The 17,019-nt window shown below is 51.9% G+C and overlaps 1 protein-coding gene across 3 annotated transcripts in view; it reads left to right on the top strand.

The window, feature by feature from the left end:
- The window catches only part of KSR2 (kinase suppressor of ras 2), a 336,358-nt gene that overhangs the window by 266,470 nt on the left and 52,869 nt on the right, over nt 1-17,019 (top strand). For all 3 annotated transcript variants that reach the window (XM_016149513.2, XM_016149511.2, XM_016149512.2), the window contains exons 10-14: nt 5,395-5,563; nt 9,652-9,693; nt 10,338-10,410; nt 13,354-13,402; nt 14,887-15,254. In XM_016149513.2, the coding sequence (XP_016004999.1) occupies nt 5,395-5,563; nt 9,652-9,693; nt 10,338-10,410; nt 13,354-13,402; nt 14,887-15,254 (701 nt within the window). The remainder of the gene's footprint in view (nt 1-5,394; nt 5,564-9,651; nt 9,694-10,337; nt 10,411-13,353; nt 13,403-14,886; nt 15,255-17,019) is intronic.

The raw sequence follows: 17,019 nt of genomic DNA, 5'->3' as shown, positions 1-17,019 counted from the left end.
AGGTGGCTTCTCAAGGCCCTCAGTGTCTTCCGCATGGCGTCGAAGGTAGATAAAGTACGGATCAACCCATGGCAGGTCGCCAGCCGTGTTCGGGACCTGGATGGGCATCAGGATGGCTGTCTGACTTCTCACTGGCAAGGCATAGTCTCACTTCTCTGCTTAAGGCTGGGGAGGGCATGCCTCCTCCCCGCCGATCCATTCTCCATACAGCAGCCAGAGTGATTCTTAATGAATACAATTCGAATGGTGTCACCCTCTACTTAAAAACCATCCGGTGACTTTCCGGTGCATTTAGAAAACAAACTCTGGCTGCAGCCTGCCAGGCCGTGCATAATTTGGTCCCGCCCTCCATCTCTGACCCCCCTCGCCATGCCTCCCCGCCAAAGCCCATATGTTCTTTTATCTCTCGTGCTGTCACCCACCATTTTTAATATCAGATCCCTGTCATTCACCATCTGGCTCCTCATGGCATCATCTTAGCAGTTGAGAGCTTGGCCTCTAAAGTCAGACCTAGCATCCAGCCTTGACCTCCTCCACTTATCGGCTGAGACTCTGGCCAAGTAACGTAATATCTCTGAGCCTCAGGTTTCCTCTGTGTAAAATGAGTGTGTTCCAGGTATCTCCTGCACGAACGAACCGCCTCCAAATTATTGGCGTACAATGACAGCCTTTTAATTATGCTCGTGGGGTCTGTGTGTCCTTCTCCGGGATTGGGGAGGGGTATGGGGGCTGTTTTCTCTCTGTTCCATGATGTCTGGGACTCAACTGGGAAAACTCACATAGCCAGAGGCTGGAATCATCTGGAACGGGCATTGGCAAACTATGGCTTACAGGCCAAATCTGCTTTACCACCTGTTTCGGGGAGTAGAATTGTATTGGAACAAGCCACCCCCATGTTGTCTATGGATGTTTTCGAGCTACAGTGGCAGAGCTGAGTAGTTCCAGCAGGGACCACATGGCTCACGAAGCCCGAATATATTTACCATCGAGCCGTTTCAAGAGAAACGTTTGCCAACCCCTGATCTAGAGGCTCCTTCACGCACAAGTCTGGTGCCTAAGCTGGGGCGAGTTGAAGACTGAGCCCAGCAGGTGCTTGAGAGGAGCACGCACATGTGGACTCACCTCGTGGCTCGGACTTCCTCCCAACATGGCTGCTTCAGCGTCATCTGGCTTTGTACCTGGCAGCTCAGGGCGCAAAGAGCGACTGACTGTTTTAGCCAATAAGGTGGGAGCTCCACAGACTTTTATAACCTAGCGGTATAAGCCCATGCATTGTCTCGGCTTGGCACTACCCAAGCACTGCCAGTGTTAATTCTGTCATATTCTACCAATGGAAGCCCTCACGGCCTACACAGATGCAAGGGCAGGTGATGTAGATCCCATCCTGTTGATGGGACGAGTCCACGGAATTTGTGGCCATGTTTAAGAGTGTCAGTGGCAAGTAGTAAGAGCACCACCCTCAGAGACCTTTGGTGGGGGTGAAATGAAATCATTCACATAGAAAGCTCTTCACGTAGTTCCTTGGCACATGGTACGTATCCAGGAAATTCTAGCTGTTATCCTCAGCTTAAACCTTGGGGCTTCCAATCAAAATGTCAGGGTCCATTTTTCCTTTGTTATTTGCAAAAATATATAGGTCTCTAGGTGAGGGGATCCCCACCTCTGGAAGGCATGAGGGGGCTTGAATGGTGAGTCTCCCAAGAAGTAACCGTGCATGCTTCGAACCCAGCCTTCCCTTGGTGGCATCTTGGGACGAGGAGCTCAGAGCCATCTGAAAACCTTTCTCTGGCTTTATAGGCACAATGAACCTCTTGGTGTCAGATGGGACAGAAACACAGGTCAGACTGTGACACCGTTCTGCTTGTCTGCCAGCAGGAGAATTTGATAAGAGAAATAAATGGACCTCTGTTTCGGAAGCAGCTTTGACGTGAAGGTGGACAGGCTCCATCATAAGGCCGGGTCCCTCCCCCCCCCCCCCCGCCCTTTCTCCTCTCACTGGCTTCACGCAGATTCTTTTTGTCAGGCAATGATGTGGTTAGTGCAATAGATTTCTGAGCCAATTTGGTCTGAAGATTTCCTTTTCGTTGCTGTCTCCTCTCTTGTCTGGCTCAGTCAATCCAGGCCCACAGAAGCCCAGCTTTTTCATCCAGCATAATGGTTAGACTCTGCCTCTCGGAGTCAGAGGGCCCGGGCTTGAAACTTGGTTCTCTCACTTGCTGGGTGATCAGAGCAAGATCTCCCTGCCTTGGTTTCCCCCTCCGTAAAATGGGTAGTATAATAGGAGATATTATTGAGATTGTGGAGAGGACTGGATGCAGTGATATGTGTAGAGAATTTAGTCCAACATTGGATACCCAGGGCATGGAAATAGCTTGATGACGAAGAAGACAGAGAATGAGGAAGAGGAAGGGGAACAGAAAGAGAACTTGGAAGAAGAAAGAGGATGGAAGAGGGAGAGAAAGAGGAAGAGGGAGGTAGAGAGGAAGAGGAGGAAGAGGAGGAACGGGAGGAAGAAGCAAGAGGCAGAAGGAGGAAGAGTGAGAGAAGGAAAGGGAAGAAAGATGAAGGGAGAAGAGGAGGAGGGGGGAGAGAAAGGAGGTAAAGGAAGGAGGAGGATGGAGGAGATGGAAGAGAAGGAAAGAGGAGGAGGAGGAGGAGGAAGAGGAGGAGGAGGAGGAGGAGGAGGAGGAGGAGGAGGAGGAGGAGGAGGCGGCGGAGGGATTGACGGGGATGGCGCAGCAGCGCCAGCATCCGCCAGCTGCTTAGGAGGCCGTCTGCGGCCGTCGGCGGCTTCCACACCCAGACGTCATCACAAACGCCATCCGCAGCGGTGCCCGTGGCCGAGGCTCTGCCAGCCTCCGCGAGCGATCCGACGCGGCCGCATGCCGCCTTGCTCCTTTCGGTTGACTGCAGGGAACGGAGGCCCAGCTAACTAACTCAGCGAAAAGAGTCGTCCGTTATAGGGCAAGACCCGGGGCCGTAAGCGGAAGCAGAGTCACAGCCTAGGAGCTGGGTCGTGGAGGACGGTCCTGCACGCGGGCCGGCTGCTTGGACCTGCGGCGAGGCCGCGGGTCGTCCTTTGGTCCTCCATTCTGACAGTGACTCGGCGGCTGTTTGTGGGTCCGCGCTGGTCTGTTCCTGTTGGCCGGCTCCCTCCTCCTCTCCCTTCTCATCCTTTCTCCGTGTGGTCGCGTCTGCCGCCATGTAGTCCCTGCTCCTCATACCCTCAGCTTATTCGTTGTCCGGTTTCCTGTGGCTTCTCTGTTCTCGCTGAACCTCATCTTCTCTCCGCCTGTGGTCCTGATGCTTTCCGCTCTTCTTCCTGTTGGCCCAGCTCGTCTTTTCATTCAATAGCACATAGGTCACTGGCCAACTGCCTTTATGTCCTGACTTATGGCCCTGTGTAGGGAGTGGGCTGTGGAGGTCAGAAAACTCATATGGCTGTTTAGAACTGTCCATTCACCATAAAGTCTATTGCGTCGGAGGATGGGGACAGTTTCCTTAGGAACAACCCATGGGCGAGGCCACGTCCAAATCAATGCACAGGTGTGTGAACGGGAAGCCTGGTTGACACACGAGCTTCTGTTTGATTTCCAGTTTCAAATGTGAGTTTCTTATAACTTAGCACGACCTCGTGTTTCTGCTTCCGGGTTAGGGGTTAGGACCTGGGCCACGAACTCTCTGCGTGACCCCAACAAGCCACTCTCCACCTCTTAAGTCTCAGTGTCCCCATCTGCGGAATGAAGGGGTTGGACCGGATGGTCTCCGAAGGCTGTTTCCACATCTTGGCTCTGCTGAGAAAGAAGGACGACGTCCTTAGGTCTCCTCTACATGATCCGATGGAGTTCGACTTTCTCTCCGATGGAACAGCCTCCGGCTGCTCGTGCCCCTGGCACACAGGCCTGGATCTGACCTGCAGAGATAATTTCCTCTCCTGTCATAGCAATTCTTCCAGGGAAAGGCGGGCCTCTTTTGACGTTTCCGCGTGTTCACGTCGGCCCTGAGCTGCACAGATGAGAACGACCTGATTCCTGCCCTCGAGGAAGTAGGGAATCCCTCTCTCCATAGAGGCGATTCTTCCTTCTGTTCCTCCCTTCATCTCTCTATCCATCCTTCTCTCCTTTTCATTCGTTTGTTCATTCATTCGTTCATTCATTCACGTATGTTACATTTATTAGCCACCTCTTCTGTTTTTCGTTTCCATGCTAAGTTCTTCAGATTCCAAGACAAGTAAGACAGTCTAGAAGGAGGAGGTGGATCCTCTGCCTTCCCTCCTCTCTCCTCATTCCACTCCTCCCACTCTCCTCCCTTCATGTCTTTGTTGCTTCTTTCCTTTGTCTAGCACACATCGCTTGACGTCCACACTGTGCCTGGCACGTGGCTACCCCAGACCCTGCTTGTATCCTGCTCTGGATCCGGGGCCTGCTGTAACAAATGGCCCCAAACTGGGTAGATAGAACAACGGACACTTTATTCTCTCACAGTTCCGGAGACCGGAAGCCTGACAACGCGGCTTCGGCAGGGCCGTTTCCTCTCAGAGGCTCAGGGAGGATCTTTTCCATGCGTCTCTCCTAACCTTTGGTGACCCCAGCAATCCTTGGGGTTCTTCGACTTGGCGGAAGCGTCATTCTGACGTCCACTTCTGTCTTGACATGGCGTTTTCCTCCGTGTATGCCTCTCCTTGTCTGTTTCCTATAAGGACACTCGACATTGGATTTAGGGCCCATCCTAATCCAGTATGATCTCATTTCAAGACCCTTACCTTAATTATATCTGCAAACACCTTTTTCAAATAGGGTCTCATTCTGAGGTTCCAGGTGGACATTGTCTCTTGGGGGGGACACCATTTAACCCACTATTTAACCTCCCCCCCCACCAGGGCAATTCTGGGGGTGCGCATGTGGATTCCACGCTCATCTTTGAATTTAGAGCAGGTTCAGGGGCCGGAGAGACAGCGCCGGTTCCAACCGAGGGAGATGCGAGGGAGGATGCCGAAGGCTCCTGTCATGCTCTCTCTTGAGCTGTCAGGCTGTCGATTCTTTAATCAACACTCGGGAGGAGAGGTGTGAGGATGGGGAGAGTGCTCTGGGCACCTCAGCGTGGGGCTTTCCAAAATCAAAGGGGCACAGGGAGTGCGGCTGTCACCTCCATGGCTTTCATTACGCGGTAACCTTTCACGCTGGGGTCCAGACCATGGCTGGGAATTCGACTTTAGCAACTGTTCCCTCCACAGCTGGGTGCGACCTGGCGGGGTTGACGAAGGAGGCAGGACTCGGGCAGGGTCTGGGGGCCGAGGACGCGGGCAGTGGAGTCTCTCCCCGCTCCGCTCCCTCTCACTGCCGCGCCTCTGTTTCCTGCCCGCACCCCGCCCCCCGCCCTGCTTTCTCTCTGCAGGACCACATCCCTGTCCCTTACCAGCCAGACTCCAGCAGCAATCCCTCATCCACCACGTCCTCCACGCCCTCCTCGCCGGCACCGCCGCTCCCTCCCAGTGCCACGCCGCCTTCTCCCCTGCACCCTTCCCCGCAGTGCACGAGGCAGCAGAAGAGCTTCAACCTGCCAGGTACCTCCATGCTTGGGGAGCCGAGGGGGGTGTCGGGGCCGTGCCAGGGCCGTTTCGGGGCCCGCCCATGCTCGAAGGCAGCGAACCACAGGCGCGTGGATTGAGATTTACCATCTGTAGGGCCATCGCCACGTACCACCTTCCTTGATCTTTGGAGTTGCCAGGAGGTGAGTATTATCAGCTCCATTTTCCGGATGAGGAAACCGAGGCTCTGAGAGGTAAACGTGACTCTTAGAGACTCTGTTGTTTGGTTAGCGGCAGCCCAGGGTCGCCACCTAGTCAGAGTCACTGAGGGCGCCTCGCGCTCCGGAGCTGGCAGGTGTCTTATGAGCAGAGTCCCTTGAAATTGGCAGGGGGACCCGTGCCCAGCATCCCAGGCTGCACGCCTGAGCAGGGCCGCCTTCTGAGTCCTACTCCGGATGTCAGGAGAGGGCTCCGAATGAGCGGGCTGGAGTTCTGGATTCAACGTCTAGCTCTGTCGTGGCCTTGCCTTGTGACCTCTGACTTCGGCTTGCTCACCCCTGAAAGGATGTGGGTGGGAGAGAGGACCCCGAAGGTTTTTCTAGCTCACAAAGTCCCACTTGAGGTTGGCGCACTGCCCGGGGCTGCCGTTTTTTTCCTTCTTCTTCGAATTGTCTCCCGGCCCTTAAACTGCATTTATCCATTCACTCCCTTAACACGTGTTTCACAAACATCTACTATGTATCAGGTGCTGTACGAGGCACTATGTACAGAGCGGTGCACAGACCAGACATGCCTTGTATGAGCTTCCTGTTGCCGCTGCAACAAATCGCCACAAGCTTAGTGGTGTCAAACAGCACACATTCGTTATCATGTACTTACGGAGGTCACAAGTCCAAAATCCATTTCACGAGGCTGAAAACCAAGGTGTCAGGAGGTCCGGTTTCCTCTGGAGGTTCTAGAGAAGAATCTGTATTCTCGCCTTTTCTCGGCTTCTGGTGGCCGCTAACGTTCCGTGGCTTGCGGCCCCATCCATGCCACTCCAGCCTCTGCTTCTGTTATTACATCTCCTTTTCTGACTTTCTCTCTGCCGCTGATCCTCCTGCCCCCATCTTATAAGGACTATTGTGATTGCGTTTAGGACCCAACCCAGAGAATCCAGAATAATCTCCCTACCTCAGATTCTTAAATTAGTCACATCTGCAAAGTCCCTTGTGCCATGCAAAGTAAATGTAGTCACAGTTTCCAGGGGTTAAGCTGCGGACCTGGAGGGGATCATTATTTTCCCAATCACAGTCTCTGTTCTCCTGGAGTTTATACTCAGTGGGACAGACAGGTGTTAACCCAACGAACATACGCTTGGAAATGGAATTATAAGTTGCGGCAAGGGCTGTGAAGGGAAAGATCGTCGCAGTGAGCAAGTTCAAGAACAGAAAAAGTTTACGTTGATAGCACAGAGGCAGCTTGAGTTGTGAAAATGCAGGGGAGGTGTCCAGGCAGAGAGAGGGGAGCACGTGCAAGGCCCCGCCACAGGGATGAGCTGAAAACCTGTCCCACTGGCCTGAGCACCATCATCAAGGGAAAATGGCACCAGGCGAGACTCTGGAGCTGCAGGGGTGAGGCGTGGCAGGGCCTTGTAGGATGCGGCAGGAATTTAAATTTGGAGACACAATGGGAGGCAATTGAAAGATTGAGGTAGGGGATGACTTGATTCCTCTTCCTTCTAGATCTTTTCTTTCAGAAGACCCCTTAGGTTGCTCTCGGAGGAGGCCATAGGTAGGGAGTGGGGGCTCCAGAGGGGAAGTGCCTTTAAAGTGGCCTCTTGGTCCCTCTGACCTCTGGTCATAGGAAGCCTCGCAGTCCCAGAGTCCTCTTCTTGCCAGAGAACCAGGAGCCACTTGGGTGCATCGGCTGCCGCCTGGAGCTGCACCTCCCTGGTGTCTGTCATCAGCAAGAACAGGGCTCAGAGTGATGCCCCGCCCTCTCGGTCATCAGGGACAGCTGTGCTCTGGCACGGGGCGGGGGCAAGGGGGGTTGACTCTGTGCACGCAGGCATTTGCGGGTGTCCCGTTGCCTGACACCTGTCGCTTCTCGAAGCAGGTCTCGCTCTCCCTTGCCCAGCCCTGCCTCCTCAGCGGACTGTAACTGCCAGCTAACCTTTTCTGCAGACACTGAATCCCCCGTTCCAACCAGAGAGGGGAGAGATCAGCTAAGCCTCTTGAGAGCCCTGGCTAGTTTTCCTTCTTTTAATTTTAGCCCCATGTTGACAGCAAAATGTCTGCGTGCAGTGAGACAAACTTGGGTTACCTAACAGAAGAAAGGGTTACCCCAGAAATCACAGAGGCTGCTTCTCTTCTAAAGCTTCGCTCTGTGATCTGGAATGAGTTGCTTCCTTTCCTGGGTCGCCTTGTTTTCCCGAATCAAAAGTGCATCCATTTAGATTTCAGTGGCCTGAGAGAGGTGGGAACTGCTGACTTAAGAGAGAGCCGATTAATTCAATGGATGCTAGTTACACACCCACCATACAAGGCACCAAACCAGGTGCTTGCCAGGGATCCGGAGATGCCAGGACTCGCTCTCCATCCTGGGGGAGTTTAATAATCAATTCCAACCTCGGAGGCAGCGAATGACTTAGCTGTTTGAAATGTCTCTTAATTAAAACTCATTCTTGTCTGTTAGTAAGAGAGCTTACAATACTCAGGCCACACTTACAATGCATTCATATCTCAGGTAAGCGAGAGACTATCATTATCCTCATTGTATACGTGTGGAAACTGAGGCTGGAGACAGTCGCTCAAGCTTTGACCAGCAGCCAAAGCAAGAGCGAGGATTCACCCTTGCAGAATCAGCTTCTAGACACCAGGCTCAGGAACGCTGTGCTATAATAATTCTTGGTGAGCTGGCTGTCAGTCGTGACTTGTCTCCGAATGAACAAAATGGTTCCTGGAAGTATCTTCACCAGTTCAGACTCATAGCTGACCCCACCCTGCTCACTTCCTTTACTTGGGGACATAAAGCTCTGTATGACCTGTCCACTGCCCCTGACCCCCCTTGTCCCCCTTGCTCCACCCCACTGGAGTAAGTGGTAACATTAAAAAACCTGAGGATTGTCTGGAAGAAGTGACCTGGGAGAGTGGACCAGAAGTGAGATGAATTGTGGGAGAATCAGCAGTGAAGCTGAGGAAATGTCTTTTACATATTTTCCCCTAAATACAGAGATTAAACCATACTTATGGTAGGCAGAATAACAGTCCCTCAAAGATGACCAAGTTCTAATCTCAGGATCTGTTACTTTACTTGGCCGAAGGAACTTTGCAGCTGTGACTAAATTAAGGCTCGTGAGGTAGGAAGATTAGCCTGGATTATCCGGGTGTGGACTCTAAATGTAATCACGAGGCTCCTTATTGGGGGAGGCAAGAAGGTCAAAGACAGGAGAAAGCCATGTGAAGCCTGGAGCAGAGACCGGAGTGACGAGGGCGTGAGCCCACAGAGGCAGGCAGCTCTGACATCTGGAAGAGGAAGGAACGGGTTCTCCTTTAAGCTTCCAGAAAGAACCAGCCCTGCTGACACCTCAACGTTAGCCCATTAGGACTTATTTCAGATGCTGACCTCCAGAACAGGAAGAGAACAAATTGGTGCTGTGCGAAGCCCCCAAGTTTGTGGTCATTTGTTACAGTAACGAGATAATGAATACAATTCTCAATGCAGATTATTTGGAAAACACAGGAAACTCATAAAGCCTTTTTTTTTTTTAAGCCACTGTAATCCCTTCCAAAAGGGGGAAAAAATTAATATTTGAGATTATGGCTCTACAGACGTTTTCTGTGTGTGTGTTCTTATACATTTGCCCCCCTCCCCCCCCGAAAAAAGGGGATTGAGCTCAGGATGACTCTCCGAGTTGGGTGCTCTGTTTTCGGGGAGCATCAAATGGGAGGGTTGGCTTGGGTGTTTAGAGTTCTGGTTTCTTTATACTTGTTCTCAGTCCTTTTGAGTTCGGGGTGTCTGCAGGAGTCTGGAAACCCTTGGGGGCGGGCAGGGAGCCCACGTGGTGGCTGTGGGAGCCTAACTGGGTATCAGGAGGGGGGCTCCAGGGAGGCACTCAGTCTGGGGTTTCTTTCTCTCCCCAGCATCCCACTACTACAAATACAAGCAGCAGTTCATCTTCCCAGGTGAGCCTCCTGTGAGCGGGCCCGCTGATGCGCAGGAGTGGCCGGGGTGGACAGAGGCGGGTGTCACCTCTGACGCCGAGTGACCCCAGCATCACCCCACGCTCCAAGAGGGTAGTGTTGGGATCGCCAGACCCTAGGATAATGGCTGGGCCCGGGATTGGAGAAGGAAAGCATGGCAAGTCTCAAGGGCACCATGACACCAACAAGGCCCCACAGAGGTCTGCAGAGGAAGGGTGGGCGAGGGGAGGGTCAACCCAGAGCCACGTGGCTGGGGAGAGCTGGGGAGAGTGGCTTGAGTTGGGCCCTGGGAGATGTGAAGCTGAGCGGCCTCGCCATTCTGAAGGGAATTCGGGAGTGAGGAGGACTCAGAGATGACCAGAGGGTGCTTCAGGCCAGAGGCTTTGGGGTCCTGGCAGCCCCCTAGGTAACTGTAGGACATTTTAGTCAGGACATCATCTAGAACACTGGTGGATCTAAGCAGGTAAAGTTCAGGTGGTCCAGGCAGGAAGAGAGGGGATTAGCCAGCCCCAGGCCCCCAGGATCTGGTGAGAACTTATTAGCTGCCAGCATCTTCCAGGAGTCGGGCTTTGGGGCGGTTGTGGACTCCACGTTTGTGTTCTGTTTGCCCAACCTCTGGCTCGTAGACGTGGTACCAGTGCCGGAGACGCCGACCCGGGCGCCCCAGGTCATCCTGCATCCAGTGACCTCGAATCCAATGTGAGTGGAGCAGACACCCCCTTGCCCCGCCCTGGCCCCCCGTCCTCTGAGGCTCCCTGTCCTCTTTCTTCCTCTGCCTGGAATTGATGGGTTGGAAGTCGGGGGGCGGGGGGGAAGACGTAGAGGGACAGAGAGACATGTGGAAGGTCTCAGGCCGGGAGAGGGAGAGTGCGACAGCCCAGGCCAAGAAAGACAGCGCCGACCCCCACGAGTCAGCTCTACCTTATGTCCCTGGCCCTGTTCGCCACATGCGATTAGCAGGGGCCAGACCATTTCCTTAGACACCCCGACTCTCCCACGATCAGAAAGACAACGTGCCCCAGGCAATGCCCAGACCTTAACGGAAGGGCAGTTAGTTATTCTATGTCATTGCTCCCCTTTTAAAACGTGTATGTGTTAGATTTATATCAGGGATCGGCAAATGACAGCCGATGGGACAAATCCAACTTGCCGCATGTTTTTATAAATAAAGTTTTATTGGAACACAGCCATGCCCATTTGTTGACAACATACTGTCTGGCTTTCAAATGACAGCAGCAGAGTGAAGTCATCGCAACAGAGGCCATGTGGCCCACAAAGTGTAAAATACTCTCTGTCCCTTTACAGAACAAGCTCGCCGGCCTCTGGCTTATACCGTTATGGAAAGAACAGAATCTAATTTTGGAAACTGTGGACTGTACTCTAAAAAAGACAGGAAAAGCAATCAGGTGTAATCACACCACACTTAGACGTATCTCTTTCCGTCTAGACTTTACATTCTTGTGATCCACGACATACATACACCGTGTCCACCCTGCTCTTTTTTTCCCTTATTGCTATAACATCACATTTTTCGTATTGTCCCAGACTCTTCGTACGTATTGTTTGTGATGGTGGTAAAATGTCATACCAATGAGGAATAATCTCCTTAACCATTTCCCTATTGCCGGATCTTACATCTTCCCAATATTGCACTGTTGTGAACACCAGCACAGGGAACATGTTTGCGTGTGGCATCGTTAGCACCTGTAGGGTAGAGACCCTCCTTCCAGGTGGTTTATGGCTTATGCAGCCAAAGTGACATCACCTTCCTCCTTTGGTCATGACCGAGGTCTGGGGGCACACTCAAGACCTAATTTCAATTCGACTGCTTTCCCAGCTCACGTTTTTGCCTACTTGGTGTTTCTTCCGACTCGACTAGCTGCTCCGTCCTGTCTGACCCACGTTACGGACTTTGTTATAAAGACCCAAATGGTACATACATCTCTGAAATCAGAGCAGCAGCAATTTGCCAGGGGACATTGTGCTGACACGTTGCTCCGATCATTTCTCTGCTGCGCGGAAACCAATTCCACAGTTTGTACAAGACAAGCTCCAGGTTATTAACTGACAGGGAGCGCCAGCAAAAAAAAAAAAAAAAAAAACAGTTAATAACTGCTGGCGATCTGCTTAAATATGTATGGAGTGATGGGAACTAGAAGGGAAATAGTAGACTCGACTGCTGTGATCACGCCTCGGTGCAAGCAGAGGAAGGCTCCCGTTCTGTAGGTGTGGAGAGGGGCTCCTGCTGCACTGTTCTACCCAAGTGTCCCCCAGGGCACCCAAGTTCCCAGTATATTAGTTGTCACTGTGGTTTCATTCTGCCTTCCCAGCCTGTACTGTAAATAATTGGTTAATATCATGGCAAATACCACTTCGTGACCAACCTTCTTTCTCCTCCTTTTAGTATTTGTAGTCTTTCGGACTCCTTCTCACCAGGAGTCCCTCCAGCAAGTGGATTGACTCATTCTGCAGGGTCGGCAGCTTCCTGGGGTTTGAGGGTCAGGATAGGGGAGGGCCCCCCAAAGGGAGGTAGGGGGAACCTGCTAAGCCGGGAAAATAGGAGGGGCGTGGTGTCCATTGTGATTCCTTCCTCCTGCCAGTTCCAGCTCACCCCATAAATGCATGCGCATCCTCTACTCTAAAATATATCCCCCCAAAATCCTTTAACACACATCACGCCCACATCCCCATCACATACCATGCACCCCGACACTCCCCTCTCATCCCCAGTACACACGCAATGACCCCAACATACGTCATATCCCCAGCGTGTACACACAACTCACATGCACGGAACAACTCCCGCATAGAGTACAGCCCGTGACACACCCCCAGCACTCCATACACAAACTCAGTACTCTCTCTGTCACTCACACACACACACACACACGCACACTCACACACACACTCTCACACACACTTGTGCATCTTCTAATTCAATACAGTCTCGCTTCTTCCTCCTCATTCTCATTCCATACTTCTTGATTCAGTGTGATCAGCAAGGTCCAGCTGGAGCACTGTGAACTATCAAATACATCCAGTAATCCCCTCTCCTGGGAATTTCCGTCTCACTCCGTTTATTCAATTCCTGCCTCGCGTGTAGCCTGTCTGCACACTATCCACATCCTTGCTTTGCTTCTTTCAGTGATAACATAATATTCTTCACAGTCAGGAGCCAGGCCAGTTTCAACTCTGCATTCCTCTAGGGATCTAGCACTGTTCCCGGCACATAATTCTAACCGAATGAATGAATGAATGAATGAGCAAACCAAAGATCCAGATTTTGAGTGGACTTTAGAGATCTGATTAATTCTTTCCTAGGGACCACGTAGAGCTCTGAGGATTCTTCCACTCATGGCGTTTAGGCCAGTGTATAAGGAAGCGTCTAGATTAGTGAGGGCCAAAGCCATAAAGAAAAATGAATGGCCCGGAAAATCTATTTAAAACAATGTCCTTGCACATTGCTCCTTTATGGCGAGGTTATAGATTATTTCAGACACAAGCGTGGAAATGAAATTCGAGATAAAGGCTTAGGGGTGAACGCTTCTCATTTTAAGACCCTTCACACAGGGATAAACTCAAAACGGGGACCCACCTTTGCACTCGAGGGTCACATTTATTTATTTACTTTTCTCTTTAAAGCTTGGAAGGAAATCCATTACTTCAAATTGAAGTGGAGCCAACCTCAGAGGTGAGAACTGGAGGGTGATGTAGCAACTTCGTCCAGGGGCTGCATAGAAAGCGACAAAGCCAAGTGATATCTTTGGTGACGCAGAAGGCTCAGAGCAGGTGGGAGGTGCAGGGGCCCTGAATGATGGATGTCCTAACTCTGGGACAACTTACAAGAGGTGGGCCCTCCCGGCAACGAACCTAATGGGCCGTTATATGCCGTGTATCATGGAAAAGCTAGTTGTGCGGAAATTAGCGAGCGATTTGCATTCTTAGTTGGAAAACCAGTTCAGGGCTGGATAAGCCCCCAGGTGGATGTGCCCCACTGCCTTCTAAGAATGCATGGGAGGAGGCGAGGGCCTCAGACGCACTAGGTTTGGTGGGGGATTGAGAACGTTCTGGGGCTTCTTCCTACCTGCCAGAGCCTCTGGAGGAATAAACGCCGTGTCTAGCATGAGTATCGTGGAGGCCTGACCCCTCGAAAAGAATAGAATCAGGGTTGCCAGAGAAAAATCATGTCTTTTTCCAACACGACGGTGGTACGAGAAAAATGGTTCTGGGAGAAGCTGGCGTTTCCTGTGTCTGTTCTCCTTAGTGTGCCACTGGGGACAGCTCGCTCAGGTGTGGGGTTACGAAGACCTGCAACCAGCCAAGGGGCTACCCTGTCGGCTAGCTATTCAGGTCCCACACCTCTGGGGGTCCCCACTAGCTCAGGCATCGGCCGCTTCCACATTCCAGTAAAAGAACTTAAGAGGCAGGGCACCCCCAGCCCCAGCCCCCCCCCCCCCACCCCACGCTGGGAAGGCGGGTCCCTAGAGCTTGAGCCTTTAAGTATTGTGGTGGTCACGCCTAAGCGGTACCTGACTCTTGTGGGCGTGCAGGATGAAAATGCAGATTCCTGGCCCTGGCCTGCTTATAATCGGATTCCGTAGATCTGGGTGCGGCCCAGGAATCTATCTGCATGTTTACAGGCATTTTAGTCCACATTTTCTGTAGGTGGTCAGGTCTGTGCAAAGAACAGGCCTTTATCTCATTGAAAACTTCTTGCCACCCCCAGGGGTAGATTTTATTAGCCCCTCTTCGTGATGACGACAGCAGGGCCCGGAGAAGTAAAGGGACTTACCCATAACTTACTGAGGCCAGATTCCGGCTCACTTGGCCTGAGGAGCTACCTGAGGTGTGGGACTTCCTGTACCAAAACCAGGAAAGACCTAGCAAACCAGAATGAATGGTCCACGTAGCATTTCTCCTCTCTGAGCCTCAGTTTCCCCCTTAACACAAGGGAGTTGAATTATCATGATGTCCCTTTCGGATCTTTCGTTGTATGTGATTCTAGACAAATAGATATACGTAGGCAAATCAGGAGATACATGTACACACCAAGCTAAAGGTGCACCCGGAAACGTGTCCAGACCCTCACATGCACAACGGGGACCCAGGAGGACCTCGTGGGAAGGTGGGCCAGTGCAGGACCAGCTCTGACCTCTGTCCCCTTTCCGGCTACAGAATGAAGAGGGCCACGATGAGGCCGAGGAGTCAGAGGACGACTTCGAGGAAATGAACCTTTCCCTCCTCTCGGCCCGGAGCTTTCCACGCAAGGCCAGTCAGACCAGCATCTTCCTGCAGGAGTGGGACATCCCCTTTGAGCAGCTGGAGATCGGCGAGCTCATCGGAAAGGGCCGCTTCGGGCAGGTGTACCACGGCCGCTGGCACGGGGAGGTGGCCATCCGGCTGATCGACATCGAGAGGGATAACGAGGAACAGCTCAAGGCCTTCAAGCGGGAGGTGATGGCCTACAGGCAGACGCGGCATGAGAACGTGGTGCTGTTCATGGGCGCCTGCATGAGCCCGCCCCACCTGGCCATCATCACCAGGTCAGTCCCGTGTGTGGATCCCCAAAGCTCTGCTTCCAGCAGAGTTGAGAAACACAACACTCTAGTGAATAGAGCGTCCCTAGCTCGACCACTCACGGTTTGTGTGGTTTTAGGATTTGCGACTCCAGAACATACTCTTAAGGCTAAAACTCTTTGGCAGAGCAGTGCCATGGAGAGAACACTACGTGGGGAGCCAGAAAATTGGTTCTGGGTCCCGCTACGCTTCAAGTATTTGCGAAACCACGTCTCTGAGACACACATTCTCCATATGTAAAATGAGTGGAGTAGACTACATCAGGGGTCTGCAAACTTTGTCTGTAAAGGTCCCAGGAGTAAATATTTTCAGCTTTGCGGGCCACACAGTTGCCGTAGCAACTGTTCAACTGTGGTGTGAACACAGCCACAGACAAGATGTAAATGAGGTACGTGACTGTGTGCCAGTAAGACTTGATTTGCAAAACCGGGAAATGGACTGGATTTGGCCCATAGACCCTAGTTTGCCAACCCCTAGATGAAGAATCTGATGACTGTTGTTCTGTTTTTCATTAAGGCAGCAGAGCTTGTTTGCAGGGCATCACCATTGTTGTTTTGAATGTCCGGGGTCTGTGGTCTATAGCTGCACAGAAAGGATAGTGAGTAGAGAATGGACGTTAAGAAAATGTCTGGGGATAGGAACTTTCTTGGACTTGCTCCCTCACCTTGCCCAGCGATGTGGGGTGTTGGGAACAGATAGCGTTGGTGTTGGTGGAACAGTTGTGGAACAATCCTTTGGTGTGTTTTTAAACTCTGGCGTTTGCTCCCTTATCACATTAGGACTGGCCACCACAGTGGCATTCTGAGTATGGCTCATGATACCAAGGGTCATTTAGAAGCCCTCTCCTTCCCATACTCAACTCAAGCAATAAGATCCCAAATACACAAGCCTCACATCTTGGCAGGTGCCGTAGCAGGAGCTGCGGGCTCAGTGAAGAGCCAGTGTGTCTTTGATCTCCCTTGTGCTACAAAGCCTCTCTGAGTCCATTTATAAGACTTCAGCAATTGGTAGAAGGTGTGTTATCATCTGTTCTCAACTCTACAACAGAAGTAGCTCTCAAATAATCCATCCAGGTAATTCAAGGGCTGATCCGTTCTGATTACGTGAGTGTATCGGTGAGCTTTTGCTGAGTAACAAACTACCCCAATACTTTGTAGTTTCTCTCTATTCTGTGGACAGTTCTGCACTGAGCCAGGCTCGGTAGCTGGGCTCTTGGATGTGTCTGTGGTCAGCTGACAGGTCCGAAGCGGGGCTGATCATTCTTGGTTGCCTCAGTTCTCCTCCTCATGGCCTCTCATCCCCCAACAGGTTAGCGCGGGCTCCTTCCCATGGTGGTCTCAGTGTTCCAAGTGCAGCACGAGATCAAACCCTAATGGACAAGTGCCTTTCCTATCTGTTTGTGTTGCATTGGCTAACGCCCATTGGCCAACGCAAGTCACGTGATTAACCTCCATTCAAGGCATGGAGAAACAGACTCTTCCTCTGGATGAGAGGATTTTCAATGTCATGTTGCAAGGGCATGGGTGAAAGGAAAGGAACATTCCGTGGCCATTTTTACAATCAACCGTCACTAAGCTCTAGCTTCTTTTCGTGCTCCCCATCTTATCCAGTAGGTACCATCTTCATTAGCAGGCAGTCAGAAGCCCTTTACATGGGGCGCATGAATCTGGTCAGAAGGTGGTCTTTTCCTCGCCACTGGCCTTCCACCCAGTGCTCTTTAGTCTCTTCCCC

Source organism: Rousettus aegyptiacus, unplaced genomic scaffold (assembly GCF_014176215.1).
Source record: "Rousettus aegyptiacus isolate mRouAeg1 unplaced genomic scaffold, mRouAeg1.p scaffold_m13_p_5, whole genome shotgun sequence".
Classification (NCBI taxonomy): Eukaryota; Metazoa; Chordata; class Mammalia; order Chiroptera; family Pteropodidae; genus Rousettus; species Rousettus aegyptiacus.
This window is presented reverse-complemented; position numbering and strand designations above follow the sequence as displayed.